This window comes from Canis lupus, chromosome 6 (assembly GCF_011100685.1).
Source record: "Canis lupus familiaris isolate Mischka breed German Shepherd chromosome 6, alternate assembly UU_Cfam_GSD_1.0, whole genome shotgun sequence".
Lineage (NCBI taxonomy): Eukaryota > Metazoa > Chordata > Mammalia > Carnivora > Canidae > Canis > Canis lupus.
The window spans coordinates 28038621-28051045 of NC_049227.1; the positions used below are offsets into that span (position 1 = coordinate 28038621).

The window sequence follows — 12425 nt, forward strand, 5'->3', positions numbered from 1 at the left end:
ACAGAAAGAGGTAGAGACACAGGCAGAGGGAGAAGCAGGCTCCCTGTGTGGAGCCCGATGTGGGACTTGATCCCAAGACCCCAGCTGGGATCACGCCCTGAGCCAAAGGCAGACGCTCAACTACTGAGCCACCCAGGTGTCCCTGAAAACAAAAATCTAATCATGTCACCTCTATGCTCAAAATGGATTGCTGGCCCCCTGACCCGTGCTGGAGAAAGCCTCATTCTTCCAGTGGGGTGTCCAGAGGTCCTCTGAGATCTGTCCCTCCAGCCTCATCACTCTCTTTGGCCTGCCCAGCAACACCAAGTCATAAGCTCCCAGCTACAGACACTGTGCTGTTCTAGACTGCGTGCCTTTGCTCCTGCCACCTCTCTCCAGGAAGACCCTGCCCTAACTCCATTAAAGTTATGGTTCAGTGAGTATCCAGTGCTATCTCAGAGAGAGATGTAGCTCCCCCATTCCAGGGGTTACACGTAGGTGAGAGAAGGATCTGAGATCTGACTCCAAGGCCCAGGTTCTTTGCACCACATGGTATCACTGTAGGATAAGACCATAGAGATTCAACTACCAGATCCCCTCTCATACTCGCAGTAAGTACAGCAAAGCAGGAAGAACGGTCACAAAGACTGGAAGCATCTCACAGCAAACTTTCTCAAACAACTATACTATCTTCCAAAGTCCTTGAGAGTGAAGCCATGGAAGGTCTTGCAGATGTGAAGTCAGATATAGAGAGATCTTCTTCTAACTTAGACTCATTCTAACTTTGAAGCAAGACAGTTTTCCCTAAGCATCGACATATAACTAGCTCCTTCAGTTTGTAAGACTTAGCACTAATCTTCCTCGGGGGGTCACCCCCACCCCCCCCGCCCGAATTTCTTACAGGTGCCTAAGACCCCATGTGGATCCCTGGCAGAAACACACAGACAGATCAAAGGTAATTTTGTTCTCAAACGTCCACACAGGCACTTCCAGACCCAAACACAATGACCTCACCCTGTGGCAATGATGTCAGCCAGCTGAGGTGTGTTAGGTGCAATTTTGATGGTGACGGTTTCAAAGTAGAGGTGTTCCTTCTGAGCATGGATCGTGTACGTCCCCGTGGTGATGTTTTCCAGGCGGAATGAGCCATCAGCTTTGGTTTTGACTAGAAAACAAAAAGATGCAAATAGAAGATGAGCCAAAGACAGCTGTCCATCCCCTCTTGAGACAAAAAGCTGGCATATTTTCACAGCACCATTAAGATAGTTTCCCTTCCATTTCTCTCTGGGATCAAAATCCAGTACTGGCAAACAGTTCTGGGGGGTCAACACAGCTGCCGACCTTTGATTTGGTTATTCAGAGTGACTACGGCCTCTGGAACGCCTTCGCCTTCGGGTCCATTCAAGACCCTCCCAGTGACAGAGAATCCCATGACGTGGAACACAGGCTGGAAGATGAAGAATAGGAAGAAGGTTCACATGTGCCGGAGCGGTAAGGCCCTCCTCGTCCACTCACGCCAGCGCTCAGCACAGCCATGGGTGCAGGAGTCCCGAGTCCCAGCCGGGTCCCAACCCACTCCCCTGACTCCTGCTGCTCCCACACCTCTGCATGTTCCCCGGGGGTCTGTCTGCTTCTTACACTCTGGTCACCCTGATGTTTGTCAAATAACTGAGTACCAAAGATCTACAGGCTTACTTCCCCAGTTAAAGATCACAGAATCAAACTTGAAAGCCTCCTGCTCCCCCCACCACCACGTAACACTTGCTCCCGTCCTGCCTCCTCCCCTCCAGATGCTCCCAATCTGGTGAACCACATCACCTCCAGTCTTCTGACCTCAAACCACAGCGTCACCTGGGACCCCCTCCCCACACTCCAATATCAATCCATCCTATGCATCCTACCCCTGCCAGGTGTCCTGTCTTTTCCCACCATAACCTGAATTCAAATCTTGGTTCACTCCACCGAGGTCACCTTCCGCACCCACTACCACACCCTGTGCTTGATTTACATGTGTCTATGCTCCAGCTCGTGAGTACCATGGTTTTGCTCTCCCTGGAGTCACTATGTTCCAGCCACCTTGATCCCAGGGTCCTCAAGCTGACTACATGCATGCACCACAGGCATCCCTCCCGTGGACCTTTTACACCAGCTGCCCCTCTCAGCCTGGACCATTCTCTCCCACCTCTGGACAAGATCAGGGGGGAGGCTCCTCCTTCTCATCATTCCAGTTTCAACTCAAGCCATCACCACCTCCAAGAGGCCTTCCCTGACTATCCATCCCATCTCAGAGGCCCCTGCCCCTGCTTTCTACCCCAGCCACTCACTATCACACTAGCCTATTTCATTAGCTTGGTCCAAATTTTATCAATATCTCAAATGTCCTTGATTTATCTTCCTTTGTCTACCTCTTACTAGAATGTAACCTCCATGAATATAGTGACCTTTTCTGTCTTAGTCAGCTGGTACACAGTAGGCACTGAATAAATCACTTCTGAATCCAAGAACAGATGAATGAATGCACGCATACATACAAGAGCATTTGAGAGATTTCTTAAAAATTCAATGGTTTTTTTGGGTTTTTTTTGTTTTTGTTTTTGTTTTTTTAAAGATTTTATTTATTTATTCATGAGAAACCCAGAGAGAGAGAGGCAGAGACACAGGCAGAGGGAGAAGCAGGCTCTATGCTGGGAGCCTGACGTAGGACTCAATCCCGGATCTCCAGGATCACACCCTGGGCTGAAGGAGGCACTAAACCGCTGAGCCACCCCAGCTGCCCTGTTTTTTTTTTTTTTTTTTTTTTTAATTCAGGTAGCCCTTCCTGATCCTTCTAAAAAGATGTGGTTTATCTACTTACCAATTCCTGCATTCACTCAACAACTACTTTTACAAGACACCTGCTCTGTGCCAGGCACTAAATCACCTTAGGAATATGTGAAGAATGAGACATCACTAATGCACCTGACCTCATGCGGCTTCCAGGCTACTCCCTGAAATTTCATTCATGTCTCTACTTAAAAACTGGTGTTTAGTCGAGATCAAATGCACAAGCCCCGCACAAAGCAAGCAAGGACACCTCCCCACCCCCATCCACCTCCAGTGTGCACAAAGCCGGCAAGTGATTTAAGGAATCTTAAAAAGCCGTCAGAACCCCACTGAGCATGTGACCTAAAAGCTAGCTTCTACCAACCGCAGCTACTTCAACACAGTACTTTCAAATGCAACATTAAAAGAACGCGATTAAAATCTAATTTTTTCAATAACTGTAACACTAGGAGGTCCATTTATGAAAGACTGTTATTTTCTTTGGGGAATCTGCTCTATCTGGCAAATTTTCTATCATAGCCATTATCTACTTCTGTAATTAAAGATATAAATGCAATGGAAAACACATTTACCATCTATTCTAGGATCTAGGGAGTTTGTCAAGCCATGTATCACCCCATCCATCACCCCACCTCTCACTCCCCCTCCCTGCGGCCCAAGCTCCCAGCTCTCCCCTGGTTTATGGCCACAGCCTCCCAACTGGTCACTTGCTTCCATGTTGCCCCCTGCCAGCTTCTTCCTAACATGGTAGCCAGAGGCTCACACCTCTCTTCTGCTCAGAACTTCACCCAGAGTGACCCACCGGGTCCTGTATAAGCAGCTTCATCATCTCTCCCTTCCTCACTCCCTCCACGCCAGCCACTCTGGCCTCCTTGGGGCACCCCATACCCTCTAAGCACACTGCAGCCTCAGGATCTTTGCACATGTCACTCTCTCCATCTTGAACACTCTTCCCACAGAAGTCTGTGTGGCACAACGCCTCTCCCCCTACCCCTTCAGGTTTTCGCTCAAACATCACCTTCACAGCAAGGACTGCCTACAAGTACCCAGGAAGACTGCAGCCTGTCTCAATCCTGGAAGTGTGTCACCTCCTTTCTTTATTTTTCTATGGAACACTTGCCACCTCCTAATGTACTACCTAACATACCTATTTATAAGTGCATTGTTTCTTTCTGCCATTGCACTCCGGAAGAATAGAAATTTGCAGCTTTTTGGGTCCCCAGGGTACATCCACCCCTAGAACAGTACCTGAATCGCCACCTGAGACTGACACTCAATAAATACATTTCAACGAACAAAGTAGCTATAACTGGGGCCTCCACATTCCTCATGTGAAGAAATTCTGTGACAGTGGATCCCAGGCTAAACTGGAACAGAGCACAAGATTCTGGTTTCTTCCCACAGCCCAGCCCTTCCAGATAAAATACTGATTTTCGTAAACATGTTTGCAACACCTGTGCCCAGAGATGGGAAACCCAAACACCTGTCCCTTCTGGAGGGAGGTCTTACCTCAATTTTCAGGCTGTCATGTTCCACTGCGAAGTCTCGTCTGGAAGGAGCAACATCAAAGGTAATCCTCTCCCCTCTATAAAAGGGAATCTAGAAGGAAGGGTCTGTTAATTACTAAGAGCCCACAACATGATCAATATTAATAATCGACCCAGGAAGCCACAAACGACAAGGGGTTCGAGGCGAGCCAAGAGAAACTATTAATCATAACTGCTGCTGATCTTAAAAGAGGAAGGCCCAAACTTTTTGCAGCCACGACTGATGAAGTCTGAGTCTCGTCCAAAATAACAATGCTAAAGAAATCGGTCGCGAAACTGCAAGGCAATCATTTTTTTCCCTTTAACACCCAAATGGCATTGACTCTCGCTGTGTCTGCAGAGTCTACAATGTCCAGAAAACACAAATATTCTCCACTCACCACAGTATAGTCCCCGCTTGGCAAGGAATAGAAGGAAAACGAGCCATCTTCTTTGGAGACTGCATAGCACAGATACACCAGACTCTCATCTGGGGGTTGGAAGCCAGGCACTGGAGAGATGTTGCAACCCAGGACATCCTATGTCAAGGGGAGAAAAGAAAATGACTTCCTTTTCCACTCCTAGGTTCTCATTACCATCAAACGGCCACACTAGCAGAAAATTCTTCTAAGTTTTACATCACAAAACACATGTTTCTGAAACCCACGGCATAGTAGGGAGGTAAAATGAACAAAAACTTTTACACTCAAGTTGGGGAGTTAAAAAAACTGGCATGGTCTTCTTGGAACAAACGATGTCATCGTCCTTCCCTACAGTGGGGCGTTATTCTGCGGTCAAGGAAATAGAGCTCTGGAAGGGCAAGTGGCGGGCTCACACAGCCAGCAAAAGGCAGAGCTGTGATCTGTCTGCACCTGCGTATGAGATTTCAGAGCCTGTGCACTTTCCACTGGAGCCCACTCCCACCACAGACATTCAGGTTCTTGCGAGTCAACCAAGAAACGCAAAGCTTTTACATGTAGAGACTGTGCCCCTACCTTGGCCTGCATTTTCAGTGTGTTCTCAGCCTGCGTTCTCACAATCTCACCCATTCTTGGCTCTTTTTTACGTACCTCTTTGGAAACTACAGATGAAAAGAGAAGAAACTTCACCCCTTTCATGGGTTCCCCATCACTGCGGACAGAGCCAGACACATTGTAGCCAGCCACGATGAGGGGACTGGCGGCGTTGGCATTGGAGTTGGTCACCCGCACAGTGGTGCTCGCCTACAGGAAGAAGGTGATTTTAACTTCCCAAGTAACAAATCCTCACGGAGTGTTTAACAACCGTGAAGATATGCTTAAGCTAAAATATTAATGAGGGGGTGGGGAGTAACATGGAAAACTGGGAAGGTGATAGAATCACAACCACGTGTTCGCAAGCAAAATGAATTAAAATGAAATGTGGCAAAATGTCCATCACAATGATGATCTCCTTTGCGTCGCGAACGGTTTGTTTTACACTTTTCCACCTTCCAAATGTTCCACCTCTGTTACCACTCCTTTACTCTGGTCTATCTGTTGCAATTTTTTTAAATGAGCATCCTTTACTTTTTTCCATGTTTGATGGTATATATGCATGTGACTTTAAAGCTGTCGAAGCACAGTTCACAGAGAAAAAAATGCATATAGTCTAGGTGTACAGAGCAGTGATCTTCACAAACTGAACATGCCCTGTAACCAGCACCCAGGAGCCCCTTCACACTAATTTCCAGGTACTATCTGCCAAAGACAATCATTATCGTGACTTTTAATAGCATGATCTACTTTTAAATACAATCTTATGTTAATAGATTCAAATTCCTTTATACATACGATTAAGAATATAAGCCTTAAAGTTTATTCTAATCAATGTATAAGCCATGAGTTCTAAATAAAACATTTTTAACCCCCTGAAAACTTGCAGTCATAAATAGTATACAGATAAGTAGAAGTGTGAAACCATACCATCAACTCTAAATGCTTAAAAACTATAGAGTAAAAACTAAAATACTGATTCTAATAGTTCCTTAGCAAGAACAAAACACAGCCTCAAAACTAATATAAAAGTTAATGTGTTGAAATGTCCTTTAAATCTTACTTCAATTTGTTTTCCTGTAGTGATTACAAAACCTCACCTGGTCTGTTTCTTCCTTTTTTCATCTTTTATCATAAACTATTTCCATCAAATAAAAAGATATCATTGGGAGTGCCTGGGTGGCTCATTGGGTTAAGCATATGCCTTTGGCTTAGGTCATGATCCCAGATCCTGGGATCAAGCCCCATGTCAGGCTCCCTGCTCAGCAGGGAGTCTGCTTCTCCCTCTCCCTCTGCCCTCCCCTCCACTTGTGCTCTGTATCTCTAATACCTTTAAAAAAGATATAAAAACTACTCTAAAGAACACCTATACACACTCTAACCAGCTAAGAAATAAAAGCAGAAGTATAATTCGAGTCTTGCATACCTCGAAATCCCTTCCTGCCTCCCTCTATAGATGTCAGTGTCATAATGAATATAGTATCTGCCGTTCTCATGCACATCCTCATACTTTTTTTACATAGGACTCTATCTGTAAGTGGAAGTACCCTGAGTGTTTTTAATTACTGTATAAACAATACTGTGTTTCCTTACCCTCAGCAACTTGCCTTTTTCCCTCAACTTTATGTTTTTAAATGTACTCCTATTGATCCATGTAGCTCTGTTTCACTCATTGCTGTCCTACAGGATTCTGTGTGATAAAACCACATTCTGCTCTCTACTTAACGGACATTTAGGTCGCTTATAATATTTTGCTAGTATAAACAAAACTGCGATAGGCATTCTTTTACATTCTCCTTGGGCACACGTGCAATGGTTTCTAGAATGTTAAGTATGTTTATAGATTGCTGTTTCAGACTGGAAAAAGAACAAATAAATCTCATCAGGTCCTTCTGGTGTTGATTCAGCTTAAAATAGCTATAGTTAATAACAGACCTATTTCACAGCAGGAAGACAGTATTGTCACCTAAAACCAAAAACAACAGAAGGAACATCTGCTACAGTGAGTTTTATCTTATAAATACCACCGAATCAATCAGCAGCATTGTCTTTTTTCTCATTTACTTCCAGAAAAACCATAAACTCATTTCATACCCTGAAATGAGCCCTCTATCCTTGTCTCCAAACCAGAACACTGCTGGCACAGCTATCAACAACTGAAATACTCACCTCTTTCAATGCCCAGGTTGGATGAGTTGCAAGAATTTCATAATCCCCAGGAAGAACTTTAAAAAATGCAAACCTAAGAAATAAAAAATACCAATTAACTTTCTCTCAACAGCCCAAGTGTTCTAATTTATAGCTAATATTGTAAGAACAAGAAAATAATGTTTGGATTATCACAAACTTGCCAATGGCTGGCTAAATGAACATAAACAAAAATTCAGTCATTCACTATACAAATCCACATCGAGGAGCACTTAATTGGAATACTTCCTGTGTACAAGAACAGGTATTCTGTGTGCTGCCAGGAAGAAGGTTTTATGTTTCCCTTAACCCCAAGGATTTCTGACCTTAAAAACCAGATATTGGGAGGACACCTGGGTGGCTCAGTGGTTGAGTGTCTGCCTTTGGCTCAGGGCATGATCCCAGAGTCCTGAGATCAAGTCCCTCTACCTATGTCTCTGCCTCTCTCTCTGTGTCTCTCATGAATAAATAAATAAAATCTTTAAAAAAAAACAAAAAACAAAAACCAGTCCCTGGTTCAGCAAGGATCAGTCATAAAACATTCAAGTCTGCTTTGAGCAGAGGTGATAGGCATGAATAGGCAAAGAGAAGGGAAGGAAGTGTCCAGGGGAACAGTGGGAAGGAAAGAGTCCTGGGTGCAGAAGAGAGAACAGATCTGAAAGGCTGAGGCCTATGCTGATGTTAATGACGTGGGCAGGGCAAATGATAACAAGCTTCGAATCTTATACAGAAGAGTTTAGATCTCTTATCAGAAAAAATACAGAGTGAGCCATTCTGGGCTCTTGCACAAACTACAATGACCAAACCAGACACTGATGAATACCAGTTAAGTAACCATGGGCAAATCAAGACCAGAGTGACAGAAGCTGAGGCTGGAAACACTGTCTGATACACTTGACCCTTTTAAATGTGTAAAGCACCAGACAATGAGTGCTCATTCTAGTAAAATAGACTACCAAAAAAATCCATCTAATTTCTTCTCCTGTGGTGGTATTTCATTATATCAAGTATTGCCTGTCATAATTGGGTATGACTTGGAAATCACTTTGCTACAATAAAATTGAAATTACTATTGGATTTTGGCCGTGGGGAGATGCAGCCTCTACTCCTGCAAGTTATGATCATTGTTTTACTCAGTGCAGATGAAGGAGACTGAACAAGTTCAAGTCACTTCACCCAGGGAGGTCAAGAGCAAACTGCTAGCCCAGAGAAAATAGAAGCTCCGCATTCCTCCCACAGGCATCAATCAAGTAGACATAAATGTTATCCCCAAACTAAAAAATAATTTCAACAATCCTCATTGAAAAACTGGAGAGCAACAGACTCATTATAAGCTTCTAATTTGCAGTTAAGTTGGTTTTGTGTATTGAAGGAGTAATGATTCGAATGCTTTCAAAATTATCAGTTGGAACTACTCTGAGTTAATCTTGGCACATCTGTTAACATTTACAACTCAACGATATAAATCCATTAAACACTTTAAATCTGACTCTGAGGTTAATTAAATAGTTGTCAGTTCCAACCACAAAATAATTTTGATATAATAGTGATAATGTGATTTTTAAAAATCCTAATTAAGGGGCACCTGGGTGGCTCAATTGGTTGAGCATCTGACTCTTGATTTCAGCTCAGGTCATGATCTCAGGGTCATGAAATTGAGCCCCAGCCTCTGCACTAGGCATGGAAACTGCTTGGGATTCTCTCTCTCCCTCTCCCTCTGCCCCTCTCCTCCTATGCACTCTCTAAACAGAATTTAAAAATTTAAAAAAAAAAATCATAACTGACCAAATCTATATTGAGCTAACACTATTATGCACTCTATTCCATGCCAGGCAGTTTGAAGTAATACTATTAATTTAATCTTCCTGCTAACCTTTAATATCATCATTCCTTATAAATGATGATAGGTTCCACCATCATCATTTATAAATAAGAAACTTGAGGCCCAAATGCATTAAGTAACTTGCTCCAGATCAAACCCAGTAAGTGGAGGAACCTGGAATCAAACCCAGGTTTTTAGGCTCCAGAGCCAAGCCCACTGTTAAATGAAGGCCTACTATGTGCCAGGCCTGCAGCAGGTGCTGTACAAAGATTAACTCATGTTTGATCATCCCATCAACTCTAGAGGTGACGGGTCAGATAACTTCCATTTCACAGATGAAGAGCTTGAGGCCCCGAGAGGCATGAACTCATCTGCAGTTAAGAGGCCAAATAAAGATCTGAACCCAGGTCTCCCAGGCCCAGTCACAGGCTCCCTCCCTCCCCTCAGCTGTGAGGCAGGAGGACACAGGCACAACTTACTTTCCACCAGGCTGTGTCACTGTGGACTGGATCTTTGCTTCAGTCCCTGTGTTTCTCAGAGACACCTGAACTCCTGCAGGGCCCAGGGGCTGCCCTTTGCTGAGAACCTGTCAAGGAGAAGGAGGTCAGGACCCAAACCAGCAGCAGAGTTCCCCTGCTCATGCTCCCTGCATGGACCTTATACCTTTCTTTGGGTCAAGACTCCTTCACAAAGAGTAGATAAATGATGCATACCCTTCCCTGGGATTAGTTGGGGTGCTGAGTGAGGCAACAGTAATGGTGAAATAATACTTTATTTCATCGAATCTAAGACACCATCAGCTAAAGATGCACCATGATTTTACAATCTATGGAGAAAGAAAAGTACCATGATCCTCCACACTAGCAAGAAACTTACACATGAAGCCAGGACCACTTTGCCTCATTGAGAGCAAGCACCTCACTCTCATTTGAAGGCAGAGGAGAAATCAACTTGCCGTGAAGAAACGAATAGCAGGGCAATTCGCACATGTCAACCATGGTGCCAGATGGAGGGAGGAAAAAGAACTCCCCTGAAATATCTGAACTTGGAGCCGCCATTCACACAGGTTAGCCCCCTAAATTCACACCACCAAGGTACCCCAAAAAACTCTTAGAGGATCTAGTTTACTGAGACAACTCCTGGGAGAGTGGATGAAGCAAATGCAAATCCTATCTGCAGGAGACTGGTTTCATTTGCCCACGGTGATTACAGGTTGCCAGAAGTCCTGAGGCCTGCGCTCTTCCCAGCCTGCACCCAGAAGGGGCCATCCCTGGAAGTTACTCAGCCAAGCTTTACAGTGGAATGGCCTCGCATTCCCTTACAACTGCCCTCATGAGAGAATGACAAGTAGCCCAGATCTGACTGGGTTTTAGTCACCCATTACCTTTTACACCAAATTTTACCCATTCTGAGACCCTCCTGAAGTCTGTCTGTGGGTCTCTTGGGAACTCAGAGTCCCCACTAAAAAGTCCTGCTTTTTTAAAGGTCAGAAAAGACTCAGTACATGATACAGAGCAAACATTAAAAATAACCATGTTCCGAAGCCAAACCTTTCCATTCACAGAGAACCCGGTGAACACAAAGTCGATGTCCCCACCCTTGGTACAGATGTCACTGACGCCATCCACATACAGCTCCACGATCGTTGGCTCTGAGAAATGAAGGTGGGAGGGAAAGGAGCAGGGTACAAGACACAAGAGCAAGTTTAGTTCTGACAGAAGGTGAACCTGTCTAGGCAAAACACATTTTCTTGGTCAATCTTCAGTTTATTTTTGAGCACTTAATACGCTCTCATGATTTAACATCCAAAGGTACCAAGAGGGATGCAGGGACGTCTCCCTCTCGCCTCTTCCCCTGGACACCCAGTTTCCTGTCCCAGAGTGAAACAGTGTGTGGAGGATAATATGCTTTTTAAAATATATATATAAAAAATAAAATAAAATAAAACAAAATATATATTTTTTTTAATTATTTATTCATGAGAGAGAGGGAGAGATATAGGCAGAGAAGCAGGCTCCCTGAGGGGAGCCAGATGTGGGACTTGATCCCAGGACCCTGGGATCACGACCTGAGCCGAAAGCAGATGCTCAACCATTGAGCCACCCAGGCATCCCAATAATATGCTTTTATAACAGTCTTTTGGCTGCGCTTATCTCAGAGTCCCACTGAAAATTCAGCAAGCACCAAATTGTTTTATTTATTGGATGCTTATCACATACCCAATACAGGGCTAGGTGCATATGCACCTCACAACGACTTTAACAGGTCGAGGATTAAGCTGACACACAGAAAGGTTAAAGGCCCCCCCACCCCCTGCCAAAGTCACAGAGCTTGTGAGTGATGGAGCCCCAACTCAACCTCCAGAAGCCTGGCTCCAAACTGTGTCCTGACCAACCGCATGAGCTCAGCCACGTTAAACCAGGATCATAAACTCTAATGCCCACAGGAACGAAGCAGGGGATGGGCCACTGGTTCAAACTTTCAAGAAAAAACAGACATCTGGATTTTATGTGTCATCTCCTGATGTTTCAGTATTAGCAACTAATTCAAATTGTGTAAAAGACGGAAAAGGTCATCATAATAAGGGTTAAAGTTTTTAAAAGGTTAGGAAGAGTGTAGAGTGTTAAATAGAGAAAAGGGAAAATCAAGAGAATTTTGGGTAAAATGAATAATTACATACACACGGGAAGATACCAATACAAAAATGCACACAAGACTTGAACAGACACCTCACAAAAGATGTTATCCATATGGCCAATAAACATATTTTTAAAAAAAGCATTCAATCTCATTGACCATCAAATAAATAAATATCAAAACCACAATGAGAATGGTCTCACTCGTGTGGAATTTAAGAAACAAAACAGAGGCTCATAGAGGAAGGGAGGGAAAAATAAAACAAGATGAAATCAGAGAGAGAGACAAACCATAAGGGACTGGTAATGATAAGAAAAACTCAGGTTTGCTGGAGGAGAGGGGCTTGGGGGATGGGATAACTGGGTGATGGGCGTTAAGGAGGGGATATGATGGAATGAGCACTGGGTGTGATATAAGACTGATGAATCACTGATCTCT

The 12425-nt window shown here is 44.1% G+C and overlaps 1 protein-coding gene across 1 annotated transcript in view; it reads right to left on the minus strand.

Annotated features, from left to right (window-relative positions):
• LOC489992 (nodal modulator 1) overlaps window positions 1-12425 on the minus strand; it is a 57790-nt gene that overhangs the window by 38805 nt on the left and 6560 nt on the right. The window contains exons 4-11 of the mRNA XM_038540255.1: window positions 10901-11001; window positions 9830-9936; window positions 7511-7583; window positions 5399-5551; window positions 4730-4867; window positions 4312-4401; window positions 1321-1426; window positions 994-1144 (exon numbers count right to left, since the gene is read on the minus strand). Coding sequence (XP_038396183.1) covers window positions 994-1144; window positions 1321-1426; window positions 4312-4401; window positions 4730-4867; window positions 5399-5551; window positions 7511-7583; window positions 9830-9936; window positions 10901-11001 — 919 coding nt within the window. The remainder of the gene's footprint in view (window positions 1-993; window positions 1145-1320; window positions 1427-4311; window positions 4402-4729; window positions 4868-5398; window positions 5552-7510; window positions 7584-9829; window positions 9937-10900; window positions 11002-12425) is intronic.